This window comes from Salmo salar, chromosome ssa20 (assembly GCF_905237065.1).
Source record: "Salmo salar chromosome ssa20, Ssal_v3.1, whole genome shotgun sequence".
In the NCBI taxonomy this organism is placed as follows: Eukaryota; Metazoa; Chordata; class Actinopteri; order Salmoniformes; family Salmonidae; genus Salmo; species Salmo salar.
In genome coordinates, this window is record NC_059461.1 from 17,906,010 (window position 1) to 17,933,628 (window position 27,619).

Here is a 27,619-nt window from a genome sequence, read left to right on the forward strand (position 1 = left end):
TACCTATCTAACAAAACACAGAGGGAGTTCTTTAATGGAGACCTTTCCAACATAATCCAGGTAGAATCAGGAATTCCCCAGGGCAGCTGTCTAGGCCCCTTACTTTTTTCAATCTTTACTAACGACATGCTGTTGGCTTTGAGTAAAGCCAGTGTGTCTATATATGCGGATGACTAAACACTATACACATCAGCTACTACAGTGACTGAAATTACTGAAAAACTTAAAGAGCTGCAGTTCATTTCAGAATGGGTGGCAAGGAATAAGTTAGTCTTAAATATTTAAAAAACTAAAAGCATTGTATTTGGGACAAATCTTTCACTAAACCATAAACCTCAACTAAATCTTGTAATGAATAATGTGGAAATTGAGCAAGTTGAGGTGACTCAACTGCTTGGAATAACCCTGGATTGTACACTGTCATGGTCTAAATATATTGATACAACAGTTGCCAAGATGGGGAGAAGTTTGTCCATAATTAAGCGCTTTTCTGCCTTCTTAACAGCACTTTCAACAAGGCAGGTCCCACAGGCCCTAGTTCTGTCGCACCTGGACTACTGTTTAGTCGTGTGGTCAGGTACCACAGAGGGACTTAGGAAAATTGCACTTGTCTCAGAACAGGGCCGCACGGCTGTCCCTTAGTTATACACAGAGAGCTAACATTAATAATATGCATGTCAATCTCTCCTGGCTCAAAGTGGAGGAGAGATTGACTTCATCACTACTTGTATTTGTGAGAGGTGTTGAATGCACCAAGCTGTCTGTTTGAACTACTGGCACAAGACATGCCACCAAAGGTCTCTTTACAGTTCCCAAGTCCAGAACAGACTATGGGAGGCACACAGTACTACACAGAGCCATGACTACATGGAACTCTATTCCACATCAAGTAACTCATGCAAACAGTAAAATTAGACTCAAAATGCAATACAAATACACACACACACACAATATAAGCACTTCCATTTCAGAACCACAGTGAATGCTAACTCATAACCTCATAGCAGGGGCTTTGTGCTACAAATCATTTTTACAAATAGTCCATGATATGCCCCTGTAGTTTCAGAAAAATAGCCAGAAGCCATCACACAGAATCACCCTCTCAGGGCACAAAGTGAGCACTACTAGACTGAACGGCAGTAGTATTTCACTGGACAATAACAAGGAATACCGCACAGGGGAGCTACTAAAAAGCACATTGATGTTTCAACATCCAAGCCTTGATAAAAAGGATATCTACTACAGTGAGACAGAGTCACAGGTCAGCCAGAAGATGATGAAGAACCAATTACTGGCAGGCCATCTGCATTAGCTACCCGACCAGACATTAACTAGAACTACAGTCACAGGAATACTACATGGGATCTACTGAAAAGCACAATGATAGTTCAACGTCCAAGCCTTCAAACTTTACAGTAACAGTGAGATAGATATTCAGAAAACAACTTTATCTTCATCAGCCAGCCCACTACCTGATGTTGCGTTTATATTTTTGTTCAGTATACATGTAAAGTATTGGTCCCATGTTTCATGAGCTGAAATAAATGATCCCAGAAATGTTCCATACGCACAAAAAGTTTATTTCTCTAAAAGTTTGTGCACAAATTTGTTCCGGAGGTCTACTCACCGGCCTTCTAGGTGTCACTGAACTAGATCATTACCACCAACCCCGGACTGTCTTGTCTCATCACGCACACCTGGTTCCCATTCCCCCTGATTAGTATGTGTATACATATGTGCCCTCTGTTCCCCATTGTCCTTGTTGATTATTATTCCATGTCTGTTGGTCTTGTGAGTACCTGTGCTCTGTTGTATCAGCTTTCGTGTTACCGTGTTAGTGTGCACTTGTTATTATGGGTCTCGTCCCGTGTATTTATTAGAGGTTTACACCTCGCTCTTTGTTTGGGTTACAGCCCTGTGTTTTATATATATACGTGTTTGTTTTGGGCTTCGTCCCCATAATGTTCATGACGTACTCTATTTTGGGTAGAGAAATAAAAAAAACGATTTCGTATTCCTGTGCCTGTCTCCTATCATTATACAGCGTGACATAGTGAGCATTTCTCCTTCGCCAAGATAATCCATCCATGTACTACTCTCGTCACAGAACAGCGCAAACTGGCTCTAACCAGAATAGAAAGAGGAGTGGGAGGCCCCGGTGCACAACTGAGCAAGAGGACAAGTACATTAGAGTGTCTAGTTTGAGAAACAGACACCTCACAAGTCCTCAACTGGTAGCTTCATTAAATAGTACCCGCAAACACCAGTCTCAACGTCAACAGTGAAGAGGCGACTCCGGGATAGTGGCCTTCTAGGCAGAGTTCCTCTGTCCAGTGTCTGTGTTCTTTTGCACATCTTAATCTTTTCTTTTTAATGGCCAGTCTGAGATATAGCTTTTTCTTTGCAACTCTGCCTAGAAGGCCAGCATCCCGGAGTTGCACCTTCACTGTTGACGTTGAGACTAGTGTTTTGCGGGTACTATTTAATAAAGCTGCCAGTTGAGGACTTGTGAGGCGTCTGGTCACAGATGAGAGAAGGAATTAACAAGCAAAGTGATCATGCTGTTTGTATGTGGCTGCTATGAAAGTGAACTGTGTTTGTGTGATCAGGGGTGTATTCATTCTGCCGATTCTGTTGAAAAAACGTTTCTTAAATGGAAGCAAACGGAACAAAACGGGGATAAACATACCTGAATTTGTCCAATAGAAACTCTCATTTGCAACTGTTGGACTAATGATTACACCCTAAATCAACTAGATGCAGGCAAGAGTTTGCAGGGCGGTATTGAAAGTGTCACTGTCTGTCACCTTGATTACTCAAAATCTTCTCTCAACCTGTGCACCTATGTTGTAAACTTTCATTCATAGGCTAGGTTGTAGCAACCTCATGATGGATAAACCTATCGATGTTACATTGAGCTGAGTGAATGGAATATGAATGACAGTCATCCAATATGCTGTAATAAAGGCCATGCTCATAGGAAAAATGTCAGCCTCCCTCATCTTAATCGGCACCGACCGCCACTGCAAGGTAAGCACATTATGATGACAATAAAATGTTACTGTTGGTCTGATAACTTCCTAATGTTGACTTCATGTGACAAAGAAGACATGTTCCAACACCAATAAATGATTTTTATTAAATTATATTACATATGTCATATAGTCAGGTCAGTCAATATATCCATAGCATTTACGTTGAATACATGGACAATAGGCTTAGATTCCAAACATATCATTAAATAATTTGCACCTTTGGAACTAAGATCAGTGCATTGTTTGATAACTGACCCTATCAAAGCATGTTCTGATGTAGTACCAGCTTGATCGAATTCATAATAAAATACACACATTTTTGGTGAATAGCACCAAAAGTAAATATGTATTGCATAGTGACGTATACAGTATCATGCATGATTGAGTGGTAGTGGTTGGATTTCTTGTCTCTCATCACTGATCACAGAACTAGGACAACAACAAATACTAGTAACATTATTCATTTGAACACTTTCCCTACATATATTACAAACTTATTGACTTATAATAAGTTATAAGCAAGTAAAATGTTCTGCTTAATGTAAGTAATGTTAGAGTATAAGTTAATGTACACACAACAGAGATGACTATGATGTGCTAAATAGGTTTCGAAATGCATGTGTTGATTGACCATGAATGTTACCCGACTGAAGTGCACCCTTTGTCCTCTGTGTACCATGATTAATGTAACAAATACAATGCTACTGAGCAAAGAACAAAATTCCCTTCTTGTTATAAGCTAGTTAGTCTCATAAGTAAGGCACAGCCTTCATAAGCAGGCTTATTATAACATACAAGAGCAACATTTATTGATACTGGCAAAGGATTGACCAAATCTACTTCAGATTATTCTCTCACACATAAGGCACAGCCTCATAGGCATTGAGGGAAGGGCAGTGAGACTTTTGCACTCTGTGCAAGGCTGGTCTTCACTTCTATAACAGTGGTATTTGATATTGAAAGGAGCAGCAACAACCCTGGAGTGGCCATATGCTAACAGAGCATGATTCTCTGTTTACTATTTCACAGCACAAGTCTGTGTAGTGAAGCATATTTTTATGTGAAATGATAAAGCAGCATTAGTAGCCTACCTTATTACCCAGAACCATGAACTTAAGCCATATCATAGCATCTCTTAAGACAAAAAGAAATGTCCTGACTCAGTCTTGCTGGTACAGCCATGTCAGTTGACACGGAGTACTTGACAGGAGTTGCTTCTCATTTCAAGAGACAAAGGCAAGACACAGATCCATTCAAGTCCAATGTGGGTTGGGGTTAAAGGTCACTGTGCCGAATGGGGGGGGGCTCCAGTTTGTTGGACAGGGCGGTCAACACCTGGTCAAACTTGGTGTATCGCTCTGCCTGGTTCTCCTCCGCCCCGCGACTCCCCCACAGCAACCTCATCTGGAATTCTGTGAGGAAGAGTTCTAGAACCTCAGCTTGCTCCTGGAAACCTGTATGTCCACAACACAACAACACAAAGAGATCATCATTGAAGCCTCACTAATACATATCCAACATGTTCATATAAGTGGTAAATTGTGTTGGTGTCGTGGTGGCAAACTTTTACAAAATACTTAATATCTCAACATGGTTTTGGTCTGTATCTCAACATGTTTTTAGTCTGTATCTCAACATGTTTTTAGTCTGTATCTTAACATGGTTGTGGTCTGTATCTCAACATGGTTGTGGTCTGTATCTCAACATGCTTGTGGTCTGAATCTCAACATGGTTGTGGTCTGTATCTCAACATGGTTTTAGTCTGTATCTCAACATGGTTGTGGTCTGAATCTCAACATGGTTGTGGTCTGAATCTCAACATGGTTGTGGTCTGTATCTCAACATGGTTTTAGTCTGTATCTCAACATGTTTTTAGTCTGTATCTCAACATGGTTGTGGTCTGTATCTCAACATGGTTGTGGTCTGTATCTCAACATGGTTTTAGTCTGTATCTCAACATGTTTTTAGTCTGTATCTCAACATGGTTGTGGTCTGTATCTCAACATGGTTGTGGTCTGTATCTCAACATGGTTGTGGTCTGTATCTCAACATGGTTGTGGTCTGTATCTCAACATGGTTTTGGTCTGTATCTCAACATGGTTGTGGTCTGTATCTCAACATGGTTTTAGTCTGTATCTCAACATGGTTGTGGTCTGTATCTCAACATGGTTTTAGTCTGTATCTCAACATGGTTGTGGTCTGTATCTCAACATGGTTGTGGTCTGTATCTCAACATGGTTTTAGTCTGTATCTCAACATGGTTTTAGTCTGTATCTCAACATGGTTGTGGTCTGAATCTCAACATGGTTGTGGTCTGTATCTCAACATGGTTGTGGTCTGTATCTCAACATGGTTTTAGTCTGTATCTCAATATAGTTTTGGTGAACATAGTACAAAGACTTCCTCCCACCCTGTAGCTTTTTCTCTGCGTTGGCGCAGTAGTTGCCTCCCAGCTGTGCCATGGTACGTGCCGCCGCCAGATGACTCATCACCACATCCATCCCCGCTTCCACCGTCTCCCAGGGCTCCGCCCCGTCCGCCACCGCCACACTCTTCTCCAGGAGGGATAGGAGGGGCACCACGTGCGGGAAAGATGTGTTAGAAAATGCACAGCTCTCTTAGAAAGAGAGGAGAGGAAGAGGTCTATTAGGCATTGCATTGGACACACTGTATACTCTCACTAAGGTCAATGTTTGCATTCACTGCTTTTAGAGGGTGAGACAACGGGTGTGTCAGAAATGGCACCCTATTCCCTAGGCTCTAGTTAAAAGAAGGAGACTATTTAGGGAATGAACGCTAAATGTCTTAGGGGATAAATTAGGATGAAGTACCTTTCCCATCGTTCATGCGCTTCATGAAAGGCTTCAATGTTTTCTCATAGAGGATAGCGCCCTCTGTGTGTCGCTGGCGTAACACCATCCACGTCTGCTCCAGACGGCAGATCTAAGATGTAAAGAAGATAAATGCTCATCAATGCACTGATCAGTATAACTCATGCTTTACCTCCCCTAAATGTAACCTGCTCCACATACTAGTTACAGTAGTTATGTATGAGTAACTCTCCAGTTCCAATGCCCATCCGTATGTGCTGTACCTGTGGAAGCTCTAAGGTTCTCATAATGGCGGCGAAGCCAAACATGTTGCCCAGGTTGCTCTTGAGCTCAGCAGCCATTTGGATGGTTTTGTGCAGCAGGGAAGCTCTCTCCTCAGTGCTGCCAGTACAGCCCAGCACCTCCACAGCTAGCATGATGGACATGGTCTGGAACCTGGATGATAGAGGGATAGTCGAGGCACAGAGAAAACAGAGACTTTACAAAGACATCAATTAAACGGGTGAATTTAGAAATACAAGGAAGCTGAAACAGAAACACCCAAAAATCTGAAAAACCTAAAAGTGTGTAAAGCAATGTGAAAAGTAATGCCAGTCCTCACCTTTCCAGCAGGTCCAGACGGAGTTGGTGACCGTGTGGGAGGGTCAGTAGCTCCATCCCAGAACTTACACCCATCTTCCTCTGCAACTCCGGAGTCACGTTCAATATTCTGGCGACCTGAGAACCAGAGGCATGGTAAGAAAAGGATAGGTTCGGGTTGTGCAATGAGGGAGTGTGTGTGTGTGTGTGTGTGTGTGTCAGTACCATGCAGTCAGCCTTGGTGATGTGTTTAGCCGCTGTCTTGGCATCCACCTGGGCTAGCAGCTCCTTGACCCTCCTCAGCACCCCCACCTCCAGGGGCCTGTTCTCCTTGGGCATCAGTGGGGACTGGTACCTACTAGGCCTGAAGGCAGAGGCTGTTTCCACTATAGGGACCTCATACACATTCTCCTCCTTCACAGGATCTACAACACTCTGTCCCTCCTCCTCCTCCTCCGTACACAGCCGCTTCACATAACTCTGAGCTGGTGGGGTGGCAGGACAGAGCTGACTGTAGCTGCTGTCTGTGTCTGGAGGCAGATATATGTGGGTTGGTGAGGCCTGGGCTCTGGTGGTCTGTTGTGTGTTGTTGTTGGGGGAGGGGGAGGGGCTGGAGCGTCTGGAGACAGACGGGGAGGGAGCCACCTCTGGCAGTCTGATGACACGTGGACTCCTGGGCTGCTGGGCGACTTCAGATACAAGCAGAGGAAATTCACAATGATGAGTTACACAATGTCCCACTTTGTCACACTTCATCCCTCCCTCCTCTCCCCTGTAACTATTCCCCAGGACGTTGCTGTAAATGAAAATGTGTTCTCAAATCGACTTACCTGGTAAAATAAGGGTTAGAAATCTAGTAAATATTATGTCAGTCCTTTCCTATGGAAGTTTATTTTTTGAAACCTAAGTCACTGGGAAGCAATTGAAAAGTTTTTATGTGGCACTCTCACAGTGCAGATATTTGATCATGTGCTTATGATGTTTTGCTGTACAAAAACAACCCCATACTCACTGAATGGTGAAGAGAGAAGGTTCTCTCCAATAGGTGAAGAGGGCTGATGGATTTTCTCAATCTGATCCAAATTGAAGCTACAGCTCCTGACTACCTCCCTGTGGTGAACAGTAGAAGGGCTGCACACACACACACACACACACACACACACACACACACACACACACACACACACACACACACACACACACACACACACACACACACACACACACACACACACCTTTAGTCAAAATCAACAAACTATATTTGAAGCACAGCAAAAAAGCACTGCTCACAGCCAAACTGGTGTTGTAGTCAAAAGAGCAGAGGACAGTGCAGATGAGAACCAGTCTCACCTAAGTGGGCAGATCTTGTCCATCATATTCCCACTCTGGGTCTTGACCAGAGCCCCTTTCTGACAGGGGGGAGAGTTCAGATAGCCTTTGTGGTTGGCCAGAGCAAAGGCTGCCTCCAAGTAGTGTAGTGGTAGAGTACGATTAACGGGACTGTGGATCTGAGCCCCACTCTGCTGAGTCAAAACCATCCTGTTCCCCACGTAGAAGTGAACCAAAGCAGGCACGGAGTCGAAGGCCTCTCCCTCCAGGGTGTACTGGACCCGGGTGTAGGTCTCACTGGTCTGAAGCAGGACCTTGCTTATTAGGAAGTGCAGGGTGTTGTGGTTCCAGCGGTTGGTCAGCACATAGTCTTCCAGGCTGGAGAGAGAGTCTCGGATGAGGAAGTCCCCATGGTGCAACACCAGAGTCTCTGACACCTGCCAGTCAAAGGACACATCAGTTAAGGAGAGCTAGAGATTACTACGAATGTCATGCGTGTTTACGTGCGTATAAGTATGTCCAGATGTTTGAGGGAGCAGGGGAGCCTCACCTCCCAGGGGATGTGTCCATGGTACCAGCCGTGGCTCAGCAGATTGCTGCTGCTTAGTTTCAGCTCTTCCTCCAGCTCCCTGCGCAGCTTCTCAGACGGGACATCCAACCAGAACCTCTCCTTGGAGAACTTAAAAGACATAGGAAGCAAAGGTAAGACGTAGAGAAGAGACGAAAATAAAATACATTTCAACTTCATAACCCCTGTGAAACAACAGTAACAGCATCTGCGTAGATTCAGCACCAAGCAGTGGAAACAAGTCACTTTGTTGCCTTTCCCCTCGGTTAGTCTGTTTTTGAAATTCAGTAGATGGAGTGAAGCAGGGAAGGTTAGAGAAAAAAAAGTCAGGCATTCCCACACTGGCATGTCACCAGAGCCCAGTCTTGGGCAGGTTGTTGCGGTAACGTTATTGTGTAGCTTAGCCATCAGTCAGCCAAGCTGTCACCTATTTACACACAGTCTCCCAGACGAAGTAGATCAGGCACCCTGACCCTCCGATCACCACTTGTATAAATGTTTCTTGGAATTCATTTTAAATGGGCGGATCTACTGGTCCTAACGACTGTTCCCTTCCCAAGCCTTCAACTACAGTAGGTGAGATGTTGTTTTCTCGAACAACAACGTTTCCCTCTATTTAATGGTTTGTCCCATGGGCTGATTGACAGTGCTCCAAAAACACTTACAAAATGAAGAGGAGACCTACAGACCTCATGAATACTTTGGATTGAATTAATAACATACTGGTTTGTTGCATCAAGATAATTTTGCATTTCAAGGAAGGGAACTGTTCATTTTAAATACAAATTGAATGTTTAAGGGCCAGATTGGGAATTTAGCAAGGGAACCAGGCTTAATACCCAACTCCTACAATAACGCCATGGGATCTTCAGTGACCACAGACAGTCAAGACACATCTTTCAGATGGGATGTTAAACAACACCCTGCACAGGACAATGTCCCCAATCACTGCCCTATGTTATTTTTTTTTTAGACCAGAGGAAAGAGTGCCTCCTACTGGCCCTCCAACACCACTTCCAGCAGCATCTGGTCTCCCATCCAGGGACTGACTACGACCAACACCACTTAGCTTCACAGGTAAATCAGCAGTGGGATGCTGCTGGCAAGTGGTCTTGTTTTATGGAAAGTCACTTTTTGGGGGGGGGGACCTTGGATATATAATGTAATATATATTGATAAAATAAAGCATCAAATAAAGTTGAATTAAAATGTAGAATCAACTGTATGGTTGTAAAGTTTGAGAGGATCCAATGAGTGAATGTATCTGAATTCCTTCAGTCTTTCTATCTGCGCTAGGCATAACCAGTCATATCCAGATCAGGCTCAGTTGCCCACAGTTACACAGTCGCTTCTAAACTATTCCTCTGGAATGGGCAGGCTTCCCAACTCTTTTATGTCACCGAACCTAATTCAATTAGAGCTCGACCGCTGCGCACACTGGGATCCCCATCACAGTTCTCCTGGTCCCACACAAACACAGCAAGAGAGGGGATTCTAAAAACAACACACTCTATAGGAAGAAGTAAACAAGTCTCCTTTTTGTTGTTTTGCAACGCTAAACAGGCACCTCAGAGTTTTATGTTCGAGAGAATGTCTCAAAAGGACCAATTATTATGAATCAATCCATATTAGTTGTGAGGAGGAGGTAAAAGATCTTACCTTCACATATTCGCCTTTGCTTTCAATGGGATCCAATTGGCTGGAAGAGAGAGAGGAAAACATCATGTTAGAATGGAAATGTTTGTTCTTCACTGTGATGGCACAACATTCAGGGCCTTGTCCTCTGTGTATGTACTTCTCTATGTGCCTCGGCTAGGGGAAATAGGCCTATTACATAACAGTCCAGTAGGAGTTCAAATCTGCAATACCTCCAAGATATGTACTAATATGACAACTCCAAGCAACAGCCGGTGACATTAAACAAAAACTATCATGGAAGACATGAGGCATGTCAGGAGCTTTTGAAAAGTGTTACTTTGGACTTTCTGTTGTTCCTCAGCCAAGAACGTTTCCACAAGAGTACTGTCAAGAGACGTGACCTCTTGTTCCCATGAACTCAATCACACACACGCACACACACACACACACACACACACACACACACACACACACACACACACACACACACACACACACACACACACACAGCTGCTCCCCGTCCTCCCCAACATACCATCCCCCCCCCTTCCTTCCAGCTAAAGATACATTCACTAACAAACACACAGATATGGCCCACAGGGGTCCCAAACTACAATAACACAGACTGAGATAATGATGACAAAAACCAGCAGCAGAACTAGCTTTCATTATCTGACAAGAAGAAGAATCTGCAGACTCATTTCCCATGTTTCTATGATGACTAATAAAGCCAAGCTCCTCTGACCGCCATTTCAGTTTGAGCTAAGGAGCCTCCCTATTCAGTGCTTGGCCTGATGAGTTTCCCTAGATGAGGATCCATATTTACAGCATAAACTAATGTCATCAAACAGCCATGAGGCAGCTGTGTATGGGAGCGACACACCCAAACGCACAACCTCTTGAAGTGGGTTGTGGCACAAAACAATAATAAAGAACCACATACAGTATGACCTGCAAACACCGAACATTGTACACTGCCCATATACATAAGGAGGACACAGTAAGTAGTTTATGGCACGGATTATAATGGAGCAGTGTCACTGTCAGCAAAACTGAGGAAAGAGAGAGGTTTCACAGACCACACTCATGACTATGAAAGCTATATCCTTCGAGTGAGTCTAGAGTTTAGAGCTTTACACTAAAGACACTTGACCAGTGCCACCTCTGCCTATACGCAGACTACACACTGAGCGCAAGGCCCCATGGCCGCTAGGGGACCCCGCCACCACTGTTTTTTTTTGGGGGGGGGGAACTCAGTCAGGGTCTCAACTTACTGTTGGGAGTATGAATAGTAGAATACACAAGGTAGTAATTTTGAAATTTGGTAGTGCATCAGCAGTTTTCCTCTTGTTATGTCAGTCTCTGACAGTCACTCAATTAGCCCATGTTAGCTAATGTTTTATACACTGTAGATTGCTAGGTAACTTAGTCTGGCCAGATATCTGAACCTTGTAGTAATCATGGCTGAATTACCGACCGGGCTCAAAGGGCACATGCCCTGGGTTCCTGGCCTACAGTGGGTCCCCATTGATTTTGTAAGTCACCCAGATATCGTATGAACATAGCATACGTCAAGGTAAAATGTGTGGAATTGCTGAAAATGTGCTTAGAAAATGCTAAAACTTTCTCTACTCATGGCAAAATGTGTAGAATTGTTGGACATTTAAATTCGATTTTTTTTTCTCCACTTCCAGGTGGGGGAGGGGGGGCAACCAAATCTTGCTTAGGACCCCCAAAAGGCTAGAGGGGGCTATGCACTCGACAGAAGAACATGATCAAGCAAAATGAATCACTACTGTCAAGCTGTCTATTGACCTCAGCATAGAGAGTAAAATTACCCTTGATCTGAACTTCCATACCTCACATTTTCCCTTTCATCTATACCAGCGGCATTTCACTCAATATTGTTTCCTCTCTTCTATAGACTAATAGGTAGTAGAATCCCAGTCTACACATAATGTCTAGGACAGGGTTCCCCAATAAGCGGGTGATCCCCACAGGTGATATTTGTTGTTGGACATTGCTGCAAAATCACCAGGAAATTAGCTCAGTGATTTTAATTTTGGAAATCTTTTCCCAAGTATTCCCACGCACAAATAGAGAGGCATATGCGATCGTATCCCAACGTAGTCAAGGTTTGAAATTATTATTATCAAATACTATATCTGTTTGGGATTCTTGTGGTCGATATTCAGTGTAAAGATTATTTAGAACTATGTTCCAGACCCGACCATCCGCTAAATGTAATTGGGGACCCCTGGCTTAGGGGAATGTCGGGGAACATAAGGTCAAGTTCAACTGGCTGAGAGATCAATTACTTCCACTAGCTGTTAGGACAATCAGAAGTCAGTCTCGACCATAGACTGTATGGTCGCCATTCACTGGACAAAAAGCAGTAATAATGTCAACCTTTCGCTGAAATGAAGGAAAACGTCCAAATTCCTTAAGCAATACACATTACATAACGCATATCCCAGGCTCCCCAAATGACAGACACTATAGGCGAGGCTATTGTAGGACATTAAACCCAGCTGAACATTTCATGCGAAGAGGGTTTATTAATGTTTCATAAGAAAGTAGATGTATTCATGTACATCAAGATATACTGTGTGGCTGTAAGTCACTTCCGGACATCATGCAGCTAATGAATATAATTAACTTGGATAGATTAGTTGTTTGTGCAGTGTGCAGGCTGCAACTGCAAGATGTTACAATGTAACACAACGACATTACCTGCAACATATGTGAATGTTACAATGTCCAAAACATAAAAACAGTTTTCAAACGAAAGTGCTCAGGGAGAACATGACTATGCAGTCCAGGTAATAAACAACCTATGAACTAGAACCTGAACTTATCCATCAAACGTACATCCACCATGAAGTGATGGTATTGTATTATCATAAGAAATATAGAAATCTGAAATCTCACCTTATTCCCATGGTAGTAAATACTCGAGACGGAATCGAACGGTAGCCTATATCATGAGTTTCGCACATCTCTGGCAGTGTAACGATCTCAAGTCATAGCGCTGAGCTGAACTACAAGCGGAGCAAAGGGTGCTCTCGTCCACGCGCAAAACCGTGCAGGGGAGGAACCTTCAGCCCATGCATGTTATTGTCGGAGAAGAATGTTCGTTTTGCTATTCTACAAGCCCTTTCAAATTCAGGCTTATGGGCACATCCAATTTTATAGACGATTAATTAAGAATCCCGCCTCGAGAAACAGGTACACTGTCAATCCAAGTGTTTAGGATCTGAACACATAACTAAACACTTTTCTGTAACACTTCGAGGGTGTAAAGCCATATTTGCATATTTCACAGAATGCCTTTCAACTGAATGTGATACCCACCATGACTGTGGTTGTTCCATTCAATTATTTATATTCCTGGAGCCTTCACCAGATTACTGCCTAAGTGAATGTGTTTCAATTAAAAGTAAATCCTTAATGACCACATATGCATTTCATATGGTCTAGTTATACTCCACATTGTGGTCAGAAAATCCTGGCTCATGGGCCACATCAAACATATAATTCCTATTGGAATTCAGCCAGAGGGAGGATTTCTAAGGATTTGAATATTTTATCATCCACAACCTGCACACAGAATGACTGCTATTGTGCAGGATTTAAAAATCAAAACTAGCTAAACCAGAAAATCTAAACTGGAACAACCATCTCAGTAACGGAGTGGAATAAGTAAAACCCCTTACAGATTGGATTAGTTTAGAAAAATCTCAGTTATTTATCTTTGTATAGTATAAGATCAATTAATCAATCAATTAATGTGCATGAGGAAACATACATATTAAAACAAACTATTCTAAAAATCAACCTGCAACAAAGCATGCTGGGAAATATGATAATATGGCCCCTCATTTTCACTAAGAGAGTTAACTCAAATGAACTCAATACAGTTGCGTGACAACACCACGCGATGGAAAAGATTTCTTGAATCAAATGTCCTGTTCCGTTGTGCTGAATGTAGGTAAGGTGACAAACATTCCTAACACTGATCTGAATAAAAGGCATGGCATTTCTAATGACTAAATGCACTCTAAACAGAACGATGGGAAAGTAAACACTAGTGTTTAAAATCTGAACACTTAGGAGATATAGGTGTTTTCTTGGTTGGAAACTCACTGGAAAAAGCTGTCTGTCATGTTTAGTCTTGCATTCTAAACGCCTGTGTTTAAGGTGAGAATACTTACAAAAACTGAAATGTCTGATGTTTAAGTTTTAAACACTAACTTTTAGGTTATAAGCATGTCACATGTTTCATGGTTTTACAGTGTAGGTTGGCTAATGCAACTTCACTTCAGAGCACTTTTGCAGGATAATATATGGCACTAGAGTTCATTCCGGACATTAAAACCTATGTCTGTCAGTTACAAATTCTTGAATTCAGAGATTCAGATACAATTTTTGATATTTTGTTAGAAAAAAATATAGAAAGGTTACAGAATGTATCAATTCATCTCACACACATATCATCCCTTGTGTTGTGATAAATCAGTTTCTCACCAGTCAAATGTCCCCATCCGCTGTGAATCTCCCAGAGTCCTGCTTCCATCATCTTGTGTCTTCTCCTCTGTATCTCTGTGGACCACCTGTGCTATAGGGTCCATCACCTCATACAAGTCCTTGGTAAGCACTGTGGGTGACACTGGGTCAGAGTAGTACTGAGTGCTCGGGGAGGAAGGCATAGTGGCAGGGTCAGGCGCACAAGGATTGGTCCTGGCTGCATTGACCCCTGAGTGGTCCTCACATGTCAATGGTGGATCTTGATTTCCTGAGGGTTTATTAAGTGCTAAGGACTTGGGTACTTCATATGAGCCTTTACGGGATGGCAGTGTATCTGTGTCACAGCTGGGTGAGGGAGAGTGAGTGGGGGCCTGAACCACTGGCAGTGTTTTCCCTGTAAGGCCACCAGGCAAAGGCTTCTCTAAAGCTGAAAGATGGGTACTAGACAGGACACTCAGAAGAGGAGAATCTCGTACATAGTCACCAGCCTGACACTGGCTCTGCCCTCCACTGATCTGACCTTTGCTACTCCTTTTTTTCTTTGACCCCTTGCTGCTTTTCTGCCTCTCCTTTCGAGGCACGGTACCTACGTGTGTGTACATGTCACTGGAGCGAGCATAGCCCGGGCTGTGTAAGCAGGTATCCGTGTCATCAACTGAGTTGGCCCCCAAAGTTTTGTCACTGTGGCTCCCATCAGGCTTTGAGGTTATCTTGGGGTCTGTCTTGTCTGCCGAACTACGGATGGAGAGATTGGAGATACTTCCGAACCACTTGAGACCTGGGGAGAGAGCGCGAGATTTCCTTACTTTATCCACTGTTGCCATGGCTCATTTGATATTCTGATACATTGGTGTTCTATGGTACAGTATGTGCTTTGAATTGAGATTTCTCTCTTAATTTTTATAATGTGAAAAATATTATTTGTGTACTCTCTGCTCAGTCATGCCTGGAATGTTTTCACATGCAAGCCGAACATGCTGAATCCCTCACCGGATTCATTTCTGAACTGAGAGCTGAACTCTGTGGTTGTTTAATTATGTTTCTTCCCTGTGGACCCATTAGAGCATGAAAACTTGATGCAGACATATTGAATGCCTCTAGCCTGCCTCCAGCTAAATATGAATCCTCAGGGGCTGTTAAAAGGAGTGGGAGAGGGAGAAATTGGGGGAGACAATAGAGGGATACTATCAGTTTCCTTACGCTAGTCATTTATTTACTTTTCAGAGACACACTAGGCCAAAGGAGGGTGTACTCTGGACCTGAACGGCTAGCTTTGTCACTGAGAGCGTTATCTAGGGAGACTTGAGGAAGTAGAACTATAAACATGTTATTCTGTAACAGATGTAGGCTACTATCTGATCAGGATTTTCATCTTCAGCACAATATTAGAGGGATTGTCTTTACTCAAATTATTTTCAAATTATGTTTTTGGTCCTGATGGTCAAGTTTAAATGACACAATGACCTTCTACTGTCGTTATACACTCCAAACTACACACACACACACACACACACACACACACACACACACACACACACACACACACACACACACACACACACACACACACACACACACACACACACACACACACACACGACCTAAACCCTAATACCAAACAAACATGACTTTGTTGTCTATAGCAGGCTGGCTTGTATTAGTAAGAGCTGTTTTTATATTGTATGCCATGGTCAGTCTCCATTTAGTGCTCAATTGAGATGCTATTTGAAACAAAACAATGAGCCATCTATGTTTTTGTTTACAATAGCATATAAACCTGAATAGTGTTTTTATAAGTGGAGCAACAGCAGACAATGAGTGAACTGACAGAGAAACAAGAGTCAATAGAAGTCATTCATTACAGATAGTCACATTAAGAGATGAGGAGCACCCTCCCTTTCCCTAACTCGGACTCATAAAATAGCCAGAGCTCTAGGATTGTTGCATTCTGTGATCCTTCTTATTATATACTGTAGTATTGATTATGAATGAGACATTTATTAAGAAAAACAAAACTTACTCAGTTTTCGTTTGCTCATGGTTTGGGGTAGGTTCAGACGTGTAAGGATACAGGTCCTATTATCATCCTTGTTCTTAGACAGTCTATATGAGGACAACTTTGATACACTCCTTGAACAGCATGCAGTTCCCACAGTGTGATGAACAGTATACCTTTTTTTGCCCAACAGAGAAATGTTCTTCCTGTCGTTGACAATCTATAGATTACAAAATATTGATAAAGCAAAACAACAAAATAGTCCCACCGAAAAAAGAAGTCAACCAAAACATCAGGAGGGCATCAGGAGGGAACTTGTGCTTCTCCTTTTTGGGGGGTGGGGTAGGGTGAGGTTTTGACTCAGATAGTGAGTGGTCACTCAGCACACGTCTTGCATCATTTTCTCTGGGTTGCTAAATTTCCTATTGAGACTTCCTGTCATATGTAAAGAAATAAGCAATTGTAGGCAGTAAGCAGTACGCAGTAAGCAGTTTGTCTAGGCACAAGGAACACCATGCTAGCTCGAAACAAGCGTTTGACATTTTCACTAGCATTTAGTATGACTTGGTATCTGACACAGTTAGGCCTGTACAGCCAACACAAGGATGACATTGTTAGTGACAGCTGACTTGTCTATGAATCGGCCAGGGCCTGGCAAGTACCGTACAGGCCTATTCATACGGTTGCAAATCCTTTGTACACGCAACAGAGATGTATTAATGAAACAGTATTCCAATAGAAGTTAGTAGATCTGTGAAAAGGGAGAGAGGGGATGACGATTGTTGGCTTGTGGAATGTTCATTTAATTGACAAATACATACCCTTTATATGCAGTTTCTGTTTTGTGTGCATACCTGCAGTAATATATTCCCAAATATTTACTGTGCTTGAACTGAGTCGATGCCATAGCCTTGATCCTTTCCCATGTCATCGATGTGCTTATATGAAAGAACAAGAGAACCCCATGTACTACAATAATCCGAGTAGGTTCGATAGATTAACCAGGTAAACATGATGTATTGTAAATATCTGTTTGTTAAACTGATAGTATGGTAATACAGGTGCTGAACTGTCTGATGTTCCATTTCAGTGGGCAGACTGACATTCCAATTCAATGGCACCTGACGTCATTCCCTGGTAACAACGTGTGTTGTGGATGCTAGGAGTGGGAGAAGGTCCAGGACAATGGCGGTGAGTAGTGTGGACGAAATGGAAGAAATGGAGAGAAAGTTGGTGAAGCAACAGCTGTGCTGGAATGCGATCCATATGGGTGTCAGTTCTGATACTATGGAGCAGGAGGATGAGGGTCAAGGATCTGAATGGTCTATAGTGGAAAGACATAGGAAGAAGACAGATCCGGATACTGAAACAGTGGAGCATCTAGTATAGAAAGCAAAAAGAGGGTCAAGATAGGAAGCAAAAGCAATAATGTGTCGGAGTGGAAAGATGGTGTTTGATGAGACCACAGGGCCTCATTTACACCCTATCCTACTAACCAATGCCGTAGAGAAAGAGAAGTTAAACTAGCCCGGTTAATTAGAAGTTGTAGATTGCTAATATTTAGTGGTAGCCAGGCTCAGCAAGCAAAGATTCTGCAAATGGAAAAGCTTAATGGGAAGAATATTAAAAGCCATGTACCTGGTGCTTATTCTAGGTTGAGGGGAGTCATCACTGGGGTCCCAATATATATGTCCATAGATGATATTAAAGAAAATGTGAAGGGAAGCACAGTAGGGGAGGTCAAAAGGTTGATCAGTAAGAAAGAGGGTCAATGAAGTGAAAGCTTATCAGTGATGCTGAGTTTTGAGAAAGTTTTGCCGGGAAAAGTACAGATAGGATTCCTTATGTTCGAGAATTTCTCCCATATGCACTGCAGTGTTTTAAATGCCAAAGAATGGGACATGTGCTGCTCAGTATAAAGGAAAGAAAATATGTGTCAAGTGTGTAGGGGAACACCTAATCAGTTGTACAACTGAATGGTGTCTTCCACATTGACCTCTAAAATCAGAGAGGTGCGGGGGGCTGCCGTAATCAACATCCCCGTCATTGGCCCCCGGGGAACAGTGGGTTAACTGCCTTTGCTCAGTTAACACACTGGGTTACTGGCCCAATGCTCCTACCCGCCAGGCTACCTGCCGCCCTATGATTAGGGTGAATGTCGGAGCAATGTGAAGGTTAAGTGGTGTAATTGTAGGGGAGAATACAGTGCAGAATTTGGTAGATGCCAGGAGAGGCTAGAGAGGTTCAGAGATATAAAATCAGTTATGCTTTATCACATGCAGAAGCGGTAAGACAGATTGGTAGAACTACAGTGTGGACCCATGGAGCTTACATGGATGTACACTACCGTTCAGAAGTTTGGGGTCACTTAGAAATGTCCTTGTTTTTGAAAGAAAAGCAAATTCTTTGTCCATTAAAATAGCATCAAAATGATGAGAAATGAAGGCTATTCCATGCGAGAAATTGCCAAGAAACTGAAGATCTTGTACAATACTGTTTACTACTCCCTTCACAGAACAGTGCAAACCGGCTCTAAACAGAATAGAAAGAGGAGTGGGAGGCCCCGGTGCACAACTGAGGAAGAGGACAAGTACATTAGAGTGTCTAGTTTTAGAAACAGACGCCTCAAAAGTCCTCAACTGGCAGCTTCTTTAAATAGTACCCGCAAAACACCAGTCTTGACGTCAACAGTGAAGAGGTGACTCTAGGATGGTGGCCTTCTATGCAGAGTTGCAAAGAAAAAGACATATCTCAGACTGGCCAATAAAAATAAAAGATTAAGATGGGCAAAAGAACACAGACACTGGACAGAGGAACTCTGCCTAGAAGGCCAACATCCCGGAGTCGCCTCTTCACTGTTGACGTTGAGAGTGGTGTTGGCCTTCTAGGCAGAGTTGACGTTGAGCTGGGATGCTGGCTTTAGAAGCTTCTGATAGGCTAATTGACATATTTTGAGTCAATTGGAGGTGTACCTGTGGATGTATTTCAAGGCCTACCTTAAACTCAGTGCCTCTTTGCTTGACATCATGAGAAAATCAAAAAACATCAGCCAATACCTCAGAGAAAAAATTTGTAGACCTCCACAAGTCTGGTTCATCCTTGGCAGCAATTTCCAAACGCCTGAAAGTACCATGCTAATCTGTACAAACAATAGTACGCAAGTATGAACACCATGGGACCATGCAGCCGTCATACCACTCAGGAAGGAGATGCATTCTGTCTCCTAGAGATGATCGTACTTTGGTGCGAAAAGTGCAAATCAATCCCAGAACAACAGCAAACGACCTTGTGAAGATGCTGGAGGAAACAGGTACAAAAGTATCTATATACACAGTAAATGGAGACCTATATCTACATAATCTGAAAGGCCGCTCAGCAAGGAAGAAGCCACTGCTCCAAAACCGACTGTCACGACAGTGACGGATGGTGGCGCCCCTCCTCGGCCGGGCGGAGCTCGGCGGTCGTTGTCGCCGGCCTACTAGCTACCATCGATCCCTTTTTGTTTCACTTTCGTTTGGTTAGGTCTAGGTAGGCATGCACCTGTTTTGGGTTAGTCATTAGTAAGGGGGGGTTATTTAGGTTAGCGTAGGATGTATGTGGTTGTACGTGATTGTGTTGCTTGTCCGGGGTTTTTGTGCTAAAAGAACGTGTACTGAGTTTTTCTTCTGCCAGTGGTTTATTTTCTTTGTGTACACCACCGCAGAATATTTAAGCGCTGCGCCCCTATACTTTTGGCGACCACATCCAGTTGCTTCAAATAAAGAAGGGTGGTCACGAACTCTCTGTCTCCTGCGCCTGACTACCTCTCCTGTTGTTCTTCGAGCCAGCCCGTGACAGAAATCACGTACCACAACTTAATGGAGTCAGCAGGAGCTTCAGCGCCAGCCATGTCCATGGAGGAAACCGTAGACCAACACTCCACCCTGCTCCACCGGCTGGGGAACGCCATGGATCAGGTGTTGGCGCGCCTGGAGAGCTGGGACCGACGCGCTCTCGGCCCCCTGAACGCGGCAGGCCAACAGCCTGCGCCCCCACCAGCACCCACAGCACCCAGTACCAGTGGGGTGAAACTCGCTCCCCCCAGGGAGTACGATGGAACGGCCGCTGGGTGTAAGGGCTTCTTACTCCAGTTGGAGTTATACCTGGCGACCGTTCGTCCCTCTCCCTCGGGGGAGGAGAGCGTCAGCGTCCTCGTCTCCTGTCTCACGGGTAAGGCCCTGGAATGGGCAAACGCCGTGTGGGACAGTCCGGACTCAGCCAGGGACAACTACGGCTGTTTCACCTGAGGCAGGAGACGAGGAGCGCGCAGGATTTCGCTCTCGAGTTCCGGACCCTGGCCGCGGGAGCAGGGTGGAATGAGAGGGCCCTTATAGATCACTACCGTTGTAGTTTGAGGGAGGACGTCCGCCGGGAATTAGCCTGTCGGGACACGACCAACACACTGGACCAACTGGTGGATCTGTCCATCCGACTGGACAATCTGCTGGCCGCCCGCGGACGTCCGACCCGGGCCCTGCTCATTCCACCCTCCAGCCCTCCTGCTCACACGCCTATGGAGATAGGGGGGGCAGCAGCCAGGAAGACTGGAGGGGAGGTCGCTCCTGCACCTCATGTGGTCGCAGAGGGCACACTGTGGACCGGTGCTGGGGAGACTCCCCTAGGAGTCCAGAAGGCAGGCAGAGCGCTCCTTTGACACCTCAGGTGAGTCAGCACCAGCCTCACCCAGACCCCCCTGTCCGTCACATGTATGTGTCAGTGTCTTTTCCTGGTTTCTCCCCTCACTCCCGGTTTAAGGCGCTAGTCGATTCAGGCACAGCGGGGAGTTTTATGGACCGTGGGGTCGCGGCTAAGTTAGGGATTCCCCTGGTCCAATTGGATGAACCCTTCCCCGTGCACGCCCTAGACAGTCGACCACTAGGGTCAGGGCTGGTCAGGGAGGTCACTGTGCCTCTGGTCATGGTAATGCGGGGGGGTCATGAGGAGCGGATTAGTCTCTTCCTCATCGATTCCCCAGCGTTTCCAGTGGTTCTAGGGATTCCCTGGCTAGCCACTCACAACCCTAAGATTTCGTGGGGACAGAGGGCTCTTAAGGGGTGGTCAAATGAGTGCTCGGGCAGGTGCATAGGAGTTTCCATCGGTGCGACTACGGTGGAGAGTCCAGACCAAGTCTCCACCGTGCACATTCCCTCAGAGTATGCCGATTTGGCTATCGCCTTCAGTAAAACGAAGGCGACCCAATTACCACCTCATCGACGAGGAGACTGTGCGATAAACATCCAGGTGGGCGCTGCCCTTCCTCATAGTCACGTTTATCCCCTGTCTCAGGAGGAAACAGCGGCTATGGAGACATACGTCACTGAGTCTTTGAGGCAGGGATACATTCGGCCATCTCACTCACCCGTCTCCTCGAGCTTCTTTTTTGTGAAGAAGAAGGAGGGAGGTCTGCGCCCGTGCATTGACTATAGAGGTCTAAATGCCATCACAGTGGGTTTCAGTTACCCACTACCTCTCATCGCCTCGGCGATGGAGTCATTTCACGGGGCGCGCTTCTTCACGAAATTGGATCTCAAGAGTGCATATAATCTGGTGCGTATCCGAGGAGGGGACGAGTGGAAAACTGCATTTAGTACCACATCTGGCCATTATGAGTACCTCGTCATGCCGTATGGGTTAAAGAATGCTCCCGCAGTCTTCCAATCCTTTGTGGACGAGATTCTCCGGGACCTGCTCGGTCAGGGTGTAGTGGTGTACATCGATGACATTCTGGTCTACTCCGCTACACGCGCCGAGCATGTGTCTCTGGTGCGTAAAGTGCTTGGGCGACTGGTGGAGCATGACCTATACGTCAAGGCTGAGAAATGTGAGTTTTCCAAACCAGCCGTCTCTTTCTTGGGGTATCGCATTTCCTCATCAGGGGTAGTGATGGAATGTGACCGCGTCTCAGCCGTGCGTAATTGGCCGACTCCCACCACGGTGAAGGAGGTGCAGCGGTTTTGGGGATTTGCCAATTACTACCGGAGGTTTATCCGGGGCTTTGGGCAGGTGGCGGCTCCCATTACCTCACTGTTGAAGGGGGGGCCCGGTGCGGTTGCAGTGGTCCGCGGAGGCGGACAGGGCCTTTAGTCGTCTGAAGGTTTTGTTCGCCGACGCTCCGGTGCTGGCGCACCCGGACCGCTCTTTGCCCTTCATAGTGGAGGTGGATGCGTCCGAGGCTGGGGTAGGAGCCGTGCTGTCCCAGCGCTCGGGCGCCCCCCCCCAAGCTCCGCCCCTGCGCCTTCTTCTCTAGGAAGTTGAGTCCGGCGGAGCGTAACTATGATGTGGGGGACAGGGAGCTGTTGGCTGTGGTCAGAGCCCTGAAGGTGTGGAGACATTGGCTTGAGGGGGCGCGTCACCCTTTTCTCATCTGGACTGACCACCGCAATCTGGAGTACATCCAGGCGGCGAGGAGACTGAACCCGCATCAAGCCAGGTGGGAGATGTTCTTTACGAGATTTCGGTTTAACATCTCGTATATCCCAGGTTCCCGGAACACTAAGGCCGACGCACTGTCTCGTCTCCATGACGCCGAGGAACGGTCCACCGATCCCACGCCCATACTTCCAGCCTCCTGCCTGGTGGCACCGGTGGTCTGGGAGGTGGACGCGGACATCGAGCGGGCGTTACGGACGGAGCCTACTCCTCCGCAGTGTCCAGTGGGTCGTAAGTACGTTCCGCTCGGTGTTCGCGATCGGCTGATTCGGTGGGCTCACACGCTTCCCTCCTCGGGTCGCCCAGGGGTTGAGCGGACAGTGCGTGGTCTTAGTGGGAGATACTGGTGGCCCACCTTGGTGAGGGACGTGAGGCACTATGTCTCCTCCTGTTCGGTGTGCGCTCAGATTAAGGCTCCTAGGCACCTGCCTAGAGGGAAATTACAACCCCTCCCGGTTCCACAACGACCATGGTCCCACCTGGCGGTGGATTTCTTGACCGATCTCCCGCCGTCTCAGGGCAACACTACGATCCTGGTCGTTGTGGACCGGTTTTCTAAGTCCTGCCGTCTGCTTCCATTACCCGGTCTTCCTACGGCCCTGCAGACCGCGGAAGCCTTATTCACCCACGTCTTCCGGCACTACGGGGTGCCCGAGGATATCGTCTCAGATCGAGGCCCCCAGTTCACGTCCCGAGTGTGGCGGGCGTTTATGGAGCGACTGGGGGTTTCGGTCAGTCTGACCTCGGGGTTTCACCCCGAAAGTAATGGGCAGGTGGAAAGGGTAAACCAGGAGGTGGGCAGGTTCCTGCGGTCCTACTGCCAGGACCGGCCAGGGGAGTGGGCAAGGTTCGTGCCATGGGCCGAAATGGCTCAGAACTCTTTGCGCCACTCCTCCACCAACATGTCACCATTCCAATGTGTGTTGGGTTATCAGCCGGTCCTGGGGCCATGGCATCAGAGCCAGACGGAGGCCCCTGCGGTGGAGGAATGGGTTCAGCGCTCAAGGGAGACCTGGAACGCTGTGCAGGAATCCCTGGAACGAGCCAGGGAGCGACAAAAAGCAAGCGCTGACCGGCACCGCAGCGAGGCCCCCGTGTTCACCCCAGGGGAGAGAGTCTGGCTCTCGACCCGGAACCTGCCCCTCCGCCTGCCCTGCCGGAAGCTGGGTCCGCGGTTTGTGGGGCCATTTAAAGTCCTGAGGAGAATAAACGAGATGTGTTACAGATTACAACTTCCTTCTTATTATCGTATTAACCCCTCGTTTCATGTGTCTCTCCTCAGGCCGGTGGTAGCTGGTCCGCTGCAGGAAAATGAGGTACGGGAGGTCCCTCCACCCCCCCTGGACATCGGGGGGCCCCCGGCGTACACAGTCCGGTCCATCTTGGACTCCAGACGCCGGGCGAGGGGCCTGCAGTACCTCGTGGACTGGGAGGGGTACGGCCCGGAGGAGAGGTGCTGGGTACCGGTGGAGGACATACTGGACCCAGCTCTCATCCGGGAGTTCCACAGCCTCCATCCGGATCGCCCTGCGCCTCGCCCTCCGGGGCGTCCTCGAGGCCGGTGTCGGCGCGCTGCGGGAGCCGCGCGTCAGGCGGGGAGAACTGTCACGACAGTGACGGATGGTGGCGCCCCTCCTCGGCCGGGCGGAGCTCGGCGGTCGTCGTCGCCGGCCTACTAGCTACCATCGATCCCTTTTTGTTTCACTTTCGTTTGGTTAGGTCTAGGTAGGCACGCACCTGTTTTGGGTTAGTCATTAGTAAGGGGGTTTATTTAGGTTAGCGTAGGATGTATGTGGTTGTACGTGATTGTGTTGCTTGTCCGGGGTTTTTGTGCTAAAAGAACGTGTACTGAGTTTTTCTTCTGCCAGTGGTTTATTTTCTTTGTGTACACCACCGCAGAATATTTAAGGGCTGCGCCCCTATACTTTTGGCGACCACATCCAGTTGCTTCAAATAAAGAAGGGTGGTCATGAACTCTCTGTCTCCTGCGCCTGACTCTACCTCTCCTGTTGTTCTTCGAGCCAGCCCGTGACACCGACATTAAAAAGCCAGACTACAAAAGACCATCGTTATGTTTGGAGCAAAAAGGGATCTCGAAGAAGCCGAAGAACACCATCCCAACCATGAAGCACAGGGGTGGCAGCATCATGCTTAGCTGCAGGTGCACTTCACAAAATAGATGGCATCATGAGAAAATAAAATTATCTGGATATATTGAAGCAATATCTCAACATTAGTCAGGAAGTTAAAGCTTGGCCGCAAATGGGTCTTCCAAATGGACAATGACCCCAAGCATACTTCCAAAGTTGTGGCAAAATGGCTTAAGGACAACAAAGTCAAGGTATTGGAGTGGCCATCACAAAGCCCTGACCTCAATCCTATAGAAAATTTGTGGGCAGAACTGAAAAGGTGTGTGTGAGCAAGGAGGCCTACACACCTGACTCAGTTACACCAGCTCTGTCAGGAGGAATGGGCCAAAATTCACCCAACTTATTGTGGGAAGCTTGTGGAAGGCTACCCGAAACGTTTGACCCAAGTTAAACAATTTAAAGGCAATGCTACCAAATATGAGTGTATGTAAACTTCTGACCACTGGGAATGTGATGAAAGAAATAAAAGCTGAAATAAATCATTCTCTCTACTATTATTTTGACATTTCACATTCTTAAAATGAAATGGTGATCCTAACTGACCTAAAACAGGGAATATTGACTAGGATATAATGTCAGGAATTGTGAAAAAGTTTAAATGTGTTTGGCTAAGGTGTATGTAAACTTCCGACTTCAACTGTATATGGTCCAGCTGTGATGTCATCTCTCAGAAGAGTCATCCCTCAGGGTCCCTATGCTACCACCTATTGATATGTCATTTCTCAATGCAGTGCATCTCTCAGGAGAAGTGGGGATTTCGAAAGGAGTCTTTTAACACTAGAAGCGCTGGAATTCCATAAAAACTAGAACCGTTATGACTTGATATTTCAATTATTATTATTTCAAATATTCAATAATAAATAGTACATTATAAAATGAATGCGTTTGTTATTAGTTAAGGGAGCTAACGTTATCTAGCATTTACATTTATGAAAACACAATGTTACATTCTTGGCTACCGGTAGGTAACGTTCAAAGACAGAGCTCACAGCGAGTGAATAGACATTTATTTTGCATAATTGAAATTCCATCTCTGCAGACCATGACTAACGTCCGATATCCTAAACCCCCACTTTTCCTGAGAGATACACTGCACTGAGAGATGACATATCAGTAGGTGGCAGCACAGAGACCCTGAGGGGCAATTGTGGTGGTGAACATGCACCTGAATTTCTGAAGTGTCCTGTTAGGGTGAAGGAGACGGAGGTGGCAAGAATAAGGGCTGTCCAGAATGTCTCCTGTCCGGAGGCATTGAGAAGAGTGGAAGAAAGGAGTGAAGTTGAAGAAGCAATGGTAGAAGGAGTAGAGAAACAAATGTGTGTTGTGATTAATAACTAGTTGTTTGATAGGAGATGAGCTCCTGATTTAGAACTTGTCACCACCGATTGTAACCACTCGGCGTCGGCTGACGTTGGTGGCGAGTCGGAAGAAATGGCGACTGTGCTTGAATCCGGGAGGCTCCAAGATGGCAGCTTGAGCGCACGCTTACTACCGTGCTCTGCACACCAACTTTTGAAAGATGGTGAAAAGTGTATTATTTTGAACTACCAAATTAATATTTTGCTTGCTAAAAGGACCAGGTCATTGATGATTTATGATTGTAATTTTCTTAATATCACAGCGCGCTGACAGAAAGAAATCTTATGGCTACCTCCTCAGCTAGCAATGCTCAGGCATCATCCAATGTCGTTATACAGTAGGCAATTGTTTTGATTGACAACTGCCACAACTATATTGGCCTGACAGATTGACAAGGATTTTCCTTCTTTGCCTATAACCCCAAGAAATCCTCCAGCTTCCAAGAAAGGCATGTTTGAACTGGGCCCTGATGCCGCTGTCAATAATGATGTCATCTCCACTCTTTCCAGGCTCATCAATACAAGGTCCGATGCCATGAATAAATGGTTGGCGACAACGCAACGTTAATCGAGGGCTTGAAAAAAACAATTGACCATGCATGCATGGAAATCAAGGATGTTAAGAAGGTCACCCACATCGAAAGCGTGTTCGAAAAAGAGGAGGGAAAGATGGACTTGCGCCAAAGAAGAATCGCAGAACTCGAAAGTTACTCCAGACGGTGGAATCTGAGACTGTATGGAGTTCCCGAGGCAGATGGGGAGAACGTGCGGCAAGAGACCATCAAAGTCTGCCAGGCTATCCTACCTGAGGAGAAGGCTAAGCTAGCAGATGTTGTCGACATTGTATATTGCCTTGGCACGAGAAGGCAGGGTGACTCCAAGCCCAGAGGTGTCATTCTCCAGTTCACATCACAGATCTACAGGGATGCCACTTGGAAAGCAGCAAAGTAATCTACCTTCTCAAAAAAGACTGCAAAACATTAGCCTCTATATTTAAAAAAAAATGAAGGCAGTATTGGACTCAATTATAGAAGAGACCCAATCTGGCTTCATGAGAAATAGACATCTAGTACCAGTCAAATGTTTGGATACACCTACTCATTCAAGGGGTTTTCTTTATTGGTATACCTCCAGGCTGTG

General features: G+C 45.7%; 1 protein-coding gene and 1 long non-coding RNA gene across 5 annotated transcripts; one reads left to right on the forward strand and one right to left on the reverse strand.

Annotated features, from left to right (window-relative positions):
- Window positions 1-3,113: 3,113 nt before the first annotated feature.
- LOC106580024 (SH2 domain-containing protein 3C) lies at window positions 3,114-16,823 on the reverse strand. Of its 3 annotated transcripts, none has more exons than XM_045703015.1 (12): window positions 16,528-16,823; window positions 14,508-15,285; window positions 10,002-10,041; window positions 8,325-8,453; window positions 7,796-8,211; window positions 7,458-7,576; window positions 6,671-7,134; window positions 6,468-6,583; window positions 6,130-6,301; window positions 5,867-5,978; window positions 5,446-5,587; window positions 3,114-4,489 (listed from the first exon to the last, which is right to left on the reverse strand). In XM_045703015.1, exons 1-12 carry the CDS (start codon window positions 16,544-16,546, stop codon window positions 4,471-4,473), a joined length of 2,526 nt encoding a protein of 841 aa, XP_045558971.1. In that variant the 5' UTR covers window positions 16,547-16,823; the 3' UTR covers window positions 3,114-4,470. The 3 variants fall into 3 exon arrangements, with proteins under 3 accessions (XP_045558971.1, XP_014016050.2, XP_014016052.1); XM_014160575.2 differs by having other exon boundaries at window positions 5,446-5,652; XM_014160577.2 differs by lacking the exons at window positions 14,508-15,285; window positions 16,528-16,823 and adding an exon at window positions 12,912-13,203 and having other exon boundaries at window positions 5,446-5,652.
- LOC123729133 (uncharacterized) lies at window positions 15,103-27,619 on the forward strand. 2 transcript variants are annotated; one of them, XR_006760870.1, is made up of 3 exons: window positions 15,103-15,367; window positions 17,594-17,694; window positions 26,990-27,619. It is a non-coding gene; the product is annotated as an uncharacterized lncRNA (long non-coding RNA). The 2 variants fall into 2 exon arrangements; XR_006760871.1 differs by lacking the exon at window positions 26,990-27,619 and adding an exon at window positions 24,254-24,314.